The 13212-nt window shown below is 41.9% G+C and overlaps 1 protein-coding gene across 8 annotated transcripts in view; it reads left to right on the forward strand.

The window, feature by feature from the left end:
• Positions 1-13212, forward strand: part of ADARB1 (adenosine deaminase RNA specific B1) — a 947690-nt gene that overhangs the window by 457186 nt on the left and 477292 nt on the right. The window contains exon 1 of one of the 8 annotated variants that reach the window (XM_086955528.1): positions 5559-5813. The exons of the other annotated variants lie outside the window; for them this stretch is intronic. Coding sequence (XP_086811654.1) covers positions 5714-5813 — 100 coding nt within the window. The 5' untranslated portion in view covers positions 5559-5713. Of the gene's footprint in view, positions 1-5558; positions 5814-13212 lie in introns of those variants that run through there. 8 annotated transcript variants of the gene reach the window in all.

The following is a 13212-nucleotide window of genomic DNA, read 5'->3' on the forward strand; positions in this document are numbered from 1 at the left end:
TCCAAGAAACATAAGGTTGCATGTTTCTAATTAGATAGGAATCAATGACCGGAGAAACACCTTTCTTTATGATAAGGGTATCCCTATCCATCCCAAAACTTAGATTCCATGTAGCCAGTTTTAGGGTGGACTTCAACTGGTGTGTAGATAGCGTAAAGAGAGTTTATTCTTCCAATTGCAATAGAGCAACAGCCCTTCTAAAATTCTTTACGATTAGAGAATGCTCTTTTAGGGATCCCAGTAGTTCTTTTTGTATAAGGTATCTTAAAGTATCCAGTTTTCCCTTTGCCAGACATGAGACCCATCGTACTATCCCAGCAAGGCCCTGAACCCAGCTGCTACGCATACCAAATTCTAGCCTAAGGGTAGCCACAGTACAAGCAGTGTTAACCGTAGTTAAATACCGTAAGAGTCTACCCTCAGTAGTATGTAAAAACCCCCATTGTCCCAATTCAAGTAATTAGATACCATAAAGTAAGGAGGCCGGGATTTTAGCACGGAAGGCCTCTAACAAATAGACGAAATTTCTTTTGCCTGTGGCTTTATAAAGAGCGCTTAAACCCTTGCCTTGTGCCATTGCCTTCCGAGTGTTATTATCTATATGGGCCTTATCACTCAAATTACCAGATACTATTTTCCCTAGAAAGACATAAGATTTTACAACTTCTAGCTTATGTCCACCTACCGACCACATAAAATTTCCATATACCTGTTTTTTCTTTCCTGTCATACACATGACTTTACTTTTTGAGACATTTATCTTCAAATGGTGAGTCTCTGCATATACATGTAGTGCCTGCAGACGCTTATTTAATCCTTTTGGAGTTAGGTCCAATATTAATATATTGTCTGCATACAACAAACATATAATTGGTTTATCCCCCAAAACAGGGGCAATACCTTCACTTAAAGATAAGAACTGGGGAAGATCACCCATACTGCTTCTTACATACCCACTAACACATCTATACAGCCACTCGGACATCCACTCACACACTGATAGTCACACAGCCACTCGGATGAGATACGTTAGAAATAGTGTGGCTAATTACTAGTACAGAAAGAATAGTAAATTAACTTAAGTTGTAGCTTAGTATAGATCTTTGTCTCCCAGGATGATTTGGGCCCTGGGGCCCAACCAAAGTTTAAAAAAAAAGGCATGGGGCATGCAGGCCCTTTCCCTGGGCCGATCTCGGCCCTGGGGACCCCATTCCCTGGGTTCCGGTCGAATTATATAGTTGGAGGGTACGCTGCCATCCTCTTGGGACGATTTCGGCCCCAGGGACCCCATCCCCTGGCAAAAGTAAAAATGGTAAAGGTGGGCACACTGCCCCACTACCTGGGCCAATTTTGGCACTGGGTATCCTATCCCCCGGGGCCACACCATATTTTGGTATACACCTGTTACAACACAACTTTTACAACTACCTACTGTTACAACGCAACTTTTACAACGCATACCATTACAACGCATTGCGCTGGGGGGCGCTCTAGGATAGGGAATAAGTATAATTTACTATCCAACACCTTCCCTAGTGTCCACGGGGACTGGAGTTAGAATAGTAAATTATACTTACCACTATCCAGCACCTCAAAGCGCTATGCGTTGTAATGGTATGCGTTGTAATGGTCGCGTTGTAACAGTAGGTAGTCGTAATGGTATGCGTTGTAACATGGTACATCCCATATTTTTATTGTAATGGAGAGTAGGGCTGCATGCTTCCCCTGGCCCATTTCGGCCACAAGGGTTTATCTTCAAGAGGCCCAGCTGCAATTGCAAAAGGGACGGGGTCTACGCTGCCCCGTCCTGGAGCCAATAATGGCCCTGGGGACCCCAGGACCCGCTCCTGCTATGTTCCAGGGTCCCAAACCCTGGACATAGCGTTTTCCCTGCCCACACTGGCACGGGCAGGGAAACCTGTGTTTACTCTCGTTTGGCGGGAGCAATTTCAAATCACCCACCAAGGAAGAGCAAACACGAAGTCTGCTCCCAGCTGGCAGGAGTTTTAAAAATGCTCCTGCCAACTGGAAGGGACTCGAAATAGGTTTCCATGTCTCAGTGATATTGATCAGAATTTTTCTCCCGCCCGCAGGTAGCAGCATGTTTAGCTGCTCCCTGCGATGGGAGCAATGCCGTCTCCTCCTGGATGCAGGGAGCTGGCCGGGGTCATGGGGGCTTTGTGGCTCCCTCCACATCCTCAGCAAGGATTTGATAGGAGGCCTGGGTGGGCATAGGGGCACCCACCCCTTGTTAGCCGGGCCGCGAGGGATCGGGTGACCTTGGTCAAAATTGGCCCAGGGAGGGGGGACAATTGGCCCAGGGAGGGGGGCCGTGCGTCCCCCGTCCCCCTTAATTAATAACTTAACTTTGGTGGAGCTCAGGGGGATGGGGTCCCACGTGCCAAAATCGGCATGGGAGGGAGGGGACACGTGCCACCCTCCCACATTTTTGTAAGACATGGCCCCAGGAGATGGGGTCCCCGGGGCCAGAATCAGCCAGAGAGGTGGGATGGTTGCCCTCCTCTGCCTTAAATATAAGCGCCTCGAGGGTATGGGGTCCCCGGGGCCAAAAATGGCTTTGGGAGGGGGGTGTACATACCTCCTCCCCCAAAAAATGCACTAGACCCCGGGGAATGGGTTGCCTGGGGCCAAAATTGGTCCCGGGAAGGGGACACATGCCCCTCTCTCCCACAAAATGTGCCGGGCCATGGACGGTGGGTCCCGGAGGTCCAATTTGGCCCAGGGAGAGAACATGGCCTAGCCCCTGAAGATGGGGTCCCTGAGGAGGGGGCTGTGTGCCCCCTTTCGACATAAATAAATATAATGGTGGTCCTGGGAGATGGGGTCCCAGTGCCAAAGGTTGCCCAGGGAGGGGAACCCGTGCCTCCCCTCCCTAAAAAAATGGGCTGAGGATTGGGGTTCCTTGAGCCAAAAGCGGCCCGGTCAGGGACAGGTTGGTTCCATGCTGGAATTTGGCTACAGGGTCCGGCCGCAGGCCAAACCCTGCGACCGATCCCACGCTGCCGAAGGCCATGTGGCGGCGGTTGGATTAAAGTAGGGCAATTAAATATTACTTTATGTAAAAAAAAATCCCTAGGAATTCACTGAACAAATAAGGCTACAGGGATATTATAGTTCAGAAATAGCAGTAAAAAAAGAAAAAATTCCCTGAAGAAAAAAAAACAGATTACAGGGACGTTATAGTTAGGAAATAGAGTTTAAACAACCTTAGAAATTCACTAAAAAACAAAGGTTACAGGGATGTTGTAGTTAAATTCAGATTTTACACATAGAAAACCATAGAAGTTGAGCAGTTCTAGTTAGTTATCTCAAGTAACTATATCTGGTGTCCTAAGGTAACTATAACTCGCGCTCTCGCCATGCACTGCTAATTACCCCACATATTACATCACTGATGACCTCTTATGTTACATCATTGATAACATCACTGCGACATTTGCTGTAAAATTATTGATGAGAAACCTGTGCATGGCGGGGGCGCAAGTCCTATGCCCCATGTATTAGAGATGTTACTAATTAAGTGCACAAAAAGGTTTTTAGCTGTAATTGCTTATGGGCCTATATGTTTTGGTCTTCTGCTGAAGGTGTGGCCTCTTAATGAAGTCTCACACACAGTCAACTGTTAAATTGGATCTGAGCTGTAACCTCCAGTACCCTCCTTTCAAAATAAGGGCCACTGTTGAGCTGGGGAAAAATGCTCTGTGCAGAATGCACATGAATACATTTGGACATGCATGTACACATCTGTGCAGGGTGTCGAGCTTTATGGCTGGAAGTCAGGGTTTCTTTTAGGATTTCAGTTATAGGAGTGGTCTGCATTTATTACAACAGTCATTCTCCAGTTATGGGAATATATCCTGAAAAAACGGGTTTATCAGAACATCAGTTACAAACATGTGGCTGCATTATGTGTAGTTTCTTTCTATTGGCTGCAACAATTATATTTTTGTAAATATTTAGGACACTATTTTTATCAGGTAATATGACACTGTATTCTGGTACAGTGCCGAAAAAATACAGATCCGAGGTGAAAAAGTAACATTTTGCATGCCTTGTGGTTGTGTTTTGCTTGACCCAATACCGAAAAGTGACACGTCGCACATTTTCACCTAGAAAATAGGTGTCACTGATTTGGGCCGACATGTCATCTTGCCTCATTCCCAGCATCACATTTAGAGGTTGTCTCTAGGGTGTATCTAGCCCAGGGTAAGCATGAAGCTAAAAAAAAATGTACTGATCTTTACTGTTATGACTGTGATTCATTGAACACTATAAAGAAAGGGAGGGCTACAGTTTTTTTAAATCAAAAATTCATTCATTTTTGCATCGGGCTGGTTAGATTTACTGAATCTCTCAGTTGTGTCGTTAATCCGAGTCCCCATTTTAAAAAGGGGGGCGGGGGGCGATAGAAATGAAGCAGGTATACAATCACTGTTTTGTACAGCACCAACAAATCTGCACTGTACCACTTAAGAGCTCAGAAGGTTAAGTTTATCACTCTAAATTAAGGAGGCGAAACTGGGACAGTAGCAGGGCTTTAAGCGGACCGGGCCCTGCCGGTGCGCAGCGGCATTTCTAAACAGCATGTGCCGAGACGGGTCCCTATCGGGCTCGCCTTTTTAGACCTCGCCCTCAGGGGTGAAAAAAAGAAAAATCTCTTAACTCTGCAGGAGTACCCCCCTCTCCCCCTCCCTCGCTGCCTTTGAGGTACCTTCAAAGAGACTCGTTGTAATTATTTCACACACATCATTTCAGAACGGAAGCAATTCCAATATTATATACAACAAAGCCAACGTTATCTTATTTATCTTATGCAACTGGTGCACATGTAAAGCGCTCCAACACCTTATGGAGCGTTTGCGCTATATTAAAACGCAACAACAACAAAAAAACTGACAGGCATTGACAAAGCCAATAGCCCTGGCTTGATGTAGGTGTACTTTTACTTATTGTATTATATACCTGGGTGCAATCACAGAAACTGAAAAATACCAGTCAGGCGGCACACTATGCTAAGCACAGATTTTTAGATAACCTATTTTTAAGCCAAGTTTTAACTGCATCGGCCACCCCTTTGAGAGACTCCTCAGTTTCTTCATCCCACTTAAATCCATGGGCAGTAGTAATAATGGAATGGAAGTAAGGGCACGTGGTAAGAGTTACAGATTTGTGACAAAAGTAATGGTGAAAAGGCTAACACGTTTGGGGGGTTACTTCTGTGGGGAAATGGAGGCAAAGGAATGCGAGAATGGAAGGAAATAAAAAAAAAAAGTAAAGAAAGAGCGTCAGTTACGTCTATAGCTTCTCGGTGAAACTTGGACCATCACCCTTAGGATATGTCCTCTTTTCTTCAGAAAGCTGCTTACGAATGTCGCAGACGCATGGTGTTGTCTTCGGAGAGGGGCCGATGCGAGTTGAGCGCCTCCTTATCTGGGTGCGCTCGAGGGTTAAACGGAGCACGTGCCTCTTGTGGTTAATAACAGTGAATCTGGGTTTTCCAGCGCACTCCGCGCCTCTCCCGCTGTTTGATGAATGGAGCCCGCTCTTGGCGCGTTACCAGGGGTTAACTGTGCCGCTGCTCCCCGCGGCTCGCTGACACGCAGCGCACCATTCATACACCGAGGTATTAAGTGAGACCGAGCGAGAGTTCGCACTCTGGCGACTGGTGCTGGCGGTGACTCGCGGCTCCTCCATGGCAGCGCGACCGGCGGGGACTGCCAGCATGGGCGCCTTCTTCAGCCTCGTCAGGCGGCGCTTCAAGCGGAGGCGCAAGAAGCGCTCCGAGCGCAAAGGTACGGGGTTGTCTCTGGGGCAGGAGGGCGGGCGGGCGGGCAGGCAGGTGCGCGAGCTGTACAGGAAACGAGCCTGCAGGCAGCGGCTGTTCTTGTAAGCATCCGCGAACAAACTTTCCCGACCCTTATTTAACGCTGCCGTTTTCTTAAATGTATATGCCGACAGGCAGCGCATTAACACGAAACTATTCATCTCGTTCCTTTTTTATGCTAAAATAGACTTTAAAAAAATGTTTTTTTCACAGGCCATACAGAACTCAAATTAAAATTTATTTTTCAAGTTTTATTTTTGGTCTGCCCTTTGTTGAAAGGTCATTGTTGGAAATAATAATTGATCTCAAAGTTCCACGAGATACAGGCAAAGTGGCGATAATTTTTTATGTCGTCGGCTTTTTCTTGCTCTGCCTATTTGATCGTGCTTTAGGAACACAACTGCAGTTACATGATGTAGTCCTTTGCCTTTTACGTTGAAAGGGCTCGCATTCATCAGCAGTACTGAAAGTTTTGTTTCTTTCTGTGCCCGTTGCAAACATAGAATTTGAAGACAAGGTGCGCCTCCTAATTGACTATTGTTGAGGTAACTGATCTTTTGTATAATGCAAATAGTGCCTAGAATTATTGTATGAATCATAAAGTGTGCAGTGGAGGTAGCAGAGTACACACAAGTATTAGGGATAGGTGGGAAAACTTTGGCTTTTGACAATGATAGGTTCTTCGTATAAGGTGCTCCCTCCAGTGTGTTTCTGCCATTTGCATAGACCCATTATTCTTCTCCATGCCACCTATGCACACAGACTGAGGAGAGGGATATACTGTTTTTTTGTATACTGAATACCAGTCTTCTGCTGCTATCCAATAATTCCTTATCTTTTACTCCTAATGGAGGCAATGTTTTAAAATATATAGCTCGTTTTCTTTTCTAATGAGAGCTGAGTTCGTTTTTTTTTTTTTTTTAGAATCCCTATTTTCAGCAACAATTTACACACCCACCATCCGTACCATTATACACGTAGTCCTAACACTATATATATATATATATATATATATATATATATATATATATATATATATATATATATATATATATATATATATATATATATATATATATATATATATATATATATATATATATATAGTTAGTTCTGGCGCTCTGGAGCCTTTCTAAGCCTAAAGCCACCTCCAAGATAGAAGGGCGCAATGATTTTAGTAGCTGACAAGTGCACATCCTTGAAGTACTGAAAGGATACCATACTTGGAATAAAAAAAGGGCACGTTGCCTTAACGTGTGCTGATTGCATTTTTTTGTAGAAGGGCTCGTTCCTTCAAACTGCATCTTGGAATTGTCAAGCCTCTCGTGGGTTATCATTAGCTGCCTTAATACTTGTCGTTCCTGAGTGGGTGATCCTTTTCTATGATGAAGGGTCGGGCCCTCGCGCCATGCAGCAGCTCCCAGTGGTTAAAAGGCTATTATTTTGAGAAGTTAGGTTAGATTAGAGAAGGACGGGTAGGCGTGGGCACAGGAGAGTCCTGCGACAGGAACTCTGTAGCCCCTTGTTCTGAATGTGATCTTAAGCGTTTCTTCCGCTAATTGCTAAGTATCCTCTGGTTTCTATTTTAAACTGCAGTTTCAAACTGAGAGTGCTGATGGGACTGGTATAGGAACAGGTGCTGAATTGATTTTCCTTTGGCCTCAAGAGTTCCTGAAACACATAGTACCTCTTCGTCTCTTCATAAGTTACGACTTCTGGGCATCAAAAGTGTAATTGAGATCTTTCTTGTAGTGTCCAGAGTACCCCAGCTGAGTTTGTTCTCCACATTTGCAGGATAGAAATAATGTAGGATCACGTAATAGAAAGCTGAGAGTAGAACAGGGTTAGAGTTGTTCATAACGCAGTCATCCCACTGCTACAGTTTAGAGCTTGAGATTTGTTATATATTGCAAAATAGCTACTTTATAACAGAGTATTTGCTCACTTGATGTCTAGCTTTCGCATTTATATGAAAAGAAGCAGAAACCAATTTAATTTCAGTGAATGTCCACTTCCCACGGTACAGATTCAGAACAAGCAAGGGATTAAGATAGATGAACGGTCCAGTTTTTTCAGTAATTATGTGTTAGATTTAACATTGCTGTTAAGATTCTCTTCTAATTTAAGTGTCTCTTTTGGCGAGAGCCTCGTGGTAGAAATGTTTATAAGAAGACTTGAGAGACTCCCGTTGGCAATGTTCTTTTTCTACCAGTGGCAGCAGTGAGATTACAAACTATATCTCGAAAGCTTAGCTTGCTTTTACGTGCATTTAGTTCTTATTTTGGAGGGGGAGGAATGAACACAGAACAAACGATGGGCTTTGATCCATTTGATTAATCATAATCTGGTCATTTGTCGCACTTATATTGCTTAATCCAACGGTTTTGGTCATTTACAAGTGTTTTAAATAACAGTCGTTATTATTCAATCTATCAATACTCAATTTATCGATCACTTAAGAATGAAATGTTAAGTTGGCACAGCTCGGATTCAGACTCATAACCTGGAAAGCACATACTGAGATGTGCAGCACGTGCTTGCTGGCTACAAAAAGTTAGCCTGCAGTAAAGGTGCTCTGTATAATGTAGAATTGAGTATAAATACTTTAAAAATGGACAAGGAGAGATTGGTTAGGAGAAAGAGTTGTAAATGTTTTCACTACTTTTAAACTTAAGTGACCTAGTTTGATGCAGACCATAGACAAAGAATAGACTGAAAACGTGCAAAATTACGAAGATTGATCACTGTTTTTTGAGAAAGTTGAAGAACGGGAAGACTTGATACAGTTTGTGATGTCTATTGCCGATTTATTTGTATTTTTTTAAAAACAATATTTGCATATGAATAAACCAAAGAAGAGAACTGCACTGAATATTTAGTATGTTGACTTATGGGTGCACTTGTTTCTTATAAGAATGTTCTTAAAGAAGAATCTGGGAAGCCATGTGTTGTGGGACATTTTCATCACACCTACAGACAACATTTTTAAAGAGAAATAAAATGTGCTTTTGACATACCGTTGGGCTGTGTCATAAAGCCTCAAATGTTGCGCATTCAGTAAGTGCACCTGTAGTCATTGAAGAAGCATAATAACAGTGAATTGTAACTTGAAAGCATAGGACGTAATACAATTTTAACAGATCTTACACAAGGTATTGTGCACATCAGATGAATAAATCTGTTTGTTGGACTGCATAATTAAGTTCTTTTATGAAATCCAGACTCGACAGTTAGACAAACAGTCTCTTACTAACTTTTCCCCATTACCTACCCTTGTAAGAGATGACTGAATAATTAGAGTAGCATGTCATATACCACACCTGTATAACCGTTTTCATGTGTATGAAAACAAAATGTATTAGACATATAGAATTCTACAGTGTTTCATGACATTATATAAATATGGTAATAAGAATCTTTTTTTTTCCTGTGGTGCCCCAAATTAAAATCTGTTCTACAAGTTAATTATCCAATATGAAAAAGTATCATGAAGTTTGTCCAATGGTAGGAAACAAGACGTTGTGTGTTTTCAAATCCAAATTTCTAAAATGATATTAATAAATCTTCAATTCTGACAGCATACAAAGTCCCGCTTTTCAGGGATAATCTATAATTCATTTTGGTAGTATGTTTCTCAGATGCAATAGAAGTTATGGCATGCAGAAAGATCTCTTGGTATATATCATATGTAAAGTGGGCTATTGTGACCTACAATACAAGTGGGCTACAGTAACATTCCCTCAGTGGTAAAATCTCAACATACTCTCACATGTTTATTTGTGAGTAATTGAGTGATTCTTATTTGTGTCACCTGTGATAAGGCTGTTACGTCTACCAGCAATGCAAGCAAAACCCACCCTTGTGAGAATCTATCCACGAGTTGAAATGGAGTGTTACTACGTCATCCCCAAGATATGAGGTGTGAATGCACAAATCGAAATTCTTTTGATGGATTTACTTTTAATTTCATTTGACAAATATTGTAGACTACTTACACTTGAGTACTGGTCCCTGATGCGCCTTTGTGAGATTGTCTCATGTCTTGGTATTGACAAGCCTTGCTTTCTTTTCATTGCAACAAAACGTCCATAATTTGTCTGTGAAGTGGCCCCTGCGCACAGTGTGCACCGTAAAGCATGTCAAAAATAGATTTGGATGCAGGTGTTCTTCGGACCTAGCTTTTCTAAGTATGCAAATGTTTGCATGATTTATTTTGACATTAAATAAAGTGACACTTCTAGGAAAGCAGAGAAGTACATGGCTGCTGAACAGAGGATTTGCCTTTACCATGGAGTAATCACTTTTCTTTTCTACGTGTCCTACATTAATATTTTAAATTACTTTATGCTTCCTGATGTTGTACACTGTATATATTTTCCCACCATCACATGTTGGTGTGTCACGGCAGTTTGAAAAACGTATAAATCATAAAATTGGTCGGAAAATATTATTACAGTCCAAAAACAGCCAAGATACTCTCCAGCCTAAGGTGAGTTAAATTAAATATATAGGGTGAGCATCTCATTATAAATTGTGATGACTGGCAACTTTCAGACTCATACTTGTATGTATATACTGTCACTGACTGGGGTCCTTCTCACCTTATTAGAATCCTGCAAATCTGCCCAGTTGTTTCTTTGTTTACAGACCCTAGGTGGTTCCAGCAGAACATATTAAGCCTTTTTCAGATGTTTATTACATCTCAGAATTATTTTGGCTTACATCTTTCTTGGATTTGGTGTCTGAAAAGTTTGAATTTGGATATATGTTCAAATGAATAGTTGCTTCTGCTGATGTCTGTAAGTGGTGCACATGATTTCATCTTTTTGGCCAAGGTACCACTGAGCAGCAGTAGTATATAAATACGTTAAAGGTGCCTCTGGTAAATATCACAAATTGTTCTCAAAACCCAAGTAGACCTCATCAAACAGAGGCATAGTCTATAATTTCTGTTGTAGGTAATTGGTTTTGTTGCAACAGTGGCTCAATGCAGCATGTATTGCTTCTTCCCATTGGAATTCCACTTTAACCTCCATGTAGCAAATGACAAAACAGTGTGGTCCATCTATATAATTCCTGTCTGTGCATTTCACATTTTTTTCTACTGATGTATAAATCCCACTTCGGAAGTCTCTGGTAGGCTCTACAAACAGCAACAGGGATCGGTAAAGGAAAGAACTTGCATGCGCCCCTCAGGCACTTAGTAGCGCAAAATCTTGTTGATTTACTGGAGAGCTTTCCACGCAGTTACTTGCTGCTGCTTTTAATTGAAGCATTTTTTACCATAAAGTTTGCATGGCACAAAATAGAATTCATCTTTGCAGTTTCCATGTAGTGTTTGAATTGGTATAACCCAGATTGTACCAAGTGTGACTTAGTGCATACATACAGGCTGTGGAAGGCTCTGTCTTTTTGTTTCATTCTCATTTGCGTTTTGTGAACAAATGTGTTAAAATAGACAATATACATTTACATAGGTGTCGATTAGTAATAGCCAAGGCCCAACTGCCGTGGGACCTCTTTTGTCCACATATGGTACTGCACCCACAACATGGCTAGGTAAAAAACATTGCCATTTATAATGCCAAGATCTCAAAAAGTATGAGACCTATTGCATTTGTAATGCTTGTTTTTTAAGTGCGTAGGACATTTCTGCTGTCTTATACCGTACTGCTTTTGTCAAAGAGTACACAAAATTATTTGTTCCCTTCACTTGTTTGCTTTTATTCATTATTTCTTAATGTTGTTTAACATTATGTTTGGAATATGAACCCACCCATGGACTCAAGGACACGCCTTACATAAGAGACTGCAGTGGAGTACATTGAATGGTGTGGCATCCGTGGTGGCTGGTGACATCTGAAAGTGGTGCGGCGTAAAAGTTGGCGTTCAATGTAAAGAGGGTTCAGCGGGGTTCTCCCCAGGGAATTTTTTTTTCTAAAAAGTGTGTAAATGGGCCTTTTAAGGCACATTTGAGAAAGGAAGAATGTTTATAAAGCGCAGACATTACCCAAAGGGATTAGAGTGCTTTACAATAAAACACGTTTCATTCCAAGCATTTTTTTACAAACAGTTGGTAGTAGTTGTGATCATTACAAAAGGCACAAAGAGATGGGAAGATGTTTTATAATTGCTTGCATGTATGATGCCACTTCTGCATCCTATTTAGTTTTAAGAATATAATTGATAAGTTAAAAAGATATATGTATTGTTTCACTGTGTGCTGCTGATCAAGCTAGCTGCACAGCACATTTGCTAACTCCCTGGACTGGTCATAAAGGGAACTTTTACTTTCCAAAAGTGTATTCTGCAGCAGAGCAAACAGATCAACGCCTCAGATCTGTTACCAGGTAGCCTGTGTTTTTGTTTATGTTCTGAAAAAATGACTAACTTATTGCTTGCATTTGTAACAGGCGAAAGTGCCTGCTTTTGGCAAATCAGTTTTATTATTCAAGTTACAAGCCATTTATCAGGCCATAACTACAGGGCTCGCAGGCCCTGCTGTAAAACTAAGTTGGTGAAGGAAATACTAGTTTCTTGCATTTGACTTGCAAGCACGATGACAGTCCATTGTCCATTGTACATTTTACTAGTTTTATTTATTTATCAAGTCACGTCAAAAAAACTTTATTGCAGTTATTTTGTAACCATAAAAGTGCAAATATATACTCAAATTACAGATACAGGTTGGGGTTTTAAAATGTTGTTTGACACATACATTAGCAAGTCGGGCTGTAAACATCAAAATACGAAAAGGTCAATAAATATTTAAATACATGAATGTAGTTATAAAACAGTTCCTACAAATAAGATAAATATACAGTCTAAAATTCTACAAGCCAAGAGTTGATCGCCCTGTCCCATGTTAAATAGAAAACACTTGCGCCCCTTCTCTCTCCCACCATGAAGACAATTAGTAAACAATGTGTCCTTTTGGCGTGGGCAATAAAGTTCCGTAATTTTTACACGTACTTCTTAATAATTTCCTGCGGATTAGCCACATTGAAAATAGGAACTTTGCTATAGCAGCTTCATATAAAGGGTTGGAATCAGTTCTTAGAATCCTGAAAAAAACAAGATAATTCCTAATTCCCAAGTTCCTACATAGTTGGATTAACCATTTCCACCTAGGAATTTTGTACGCCTCACCAGGGCCGGACTGGGAACTAGAACCGGCCCTGGCAAAGTGCTCGGCCGGCCCCCCTACTCCCCCCCACCCCCCAGGGAGGGAGGGGGGCGCGACCGCGCTCTGTGCCAAGGCTGGTTTTCGGCCGTTTTTGTTACAGTGCCGTTTTTGCAAAAACGGCCCTGTAACAAAAACGGTTTGTGTAACAAACACGGCCCCAGGGGCCCAAAACCGGCCCCCA

The sequence above is a fragment of the Lissotriton vulgaris genome, chromosome 2_1, assembly GCF_964263255.1.
Source record: "Lissotriton vulgaris chromosome 2_1, aLisVul1.2, whole genome shotgun sequence".
In the NCBI taxonomy this organism is placed as follows: Eukaryota; Metazoa; Chordata; class Amphibia; order Caudata; family Salamandridae; genus Lissotriton; species Lissotriton vulgaris.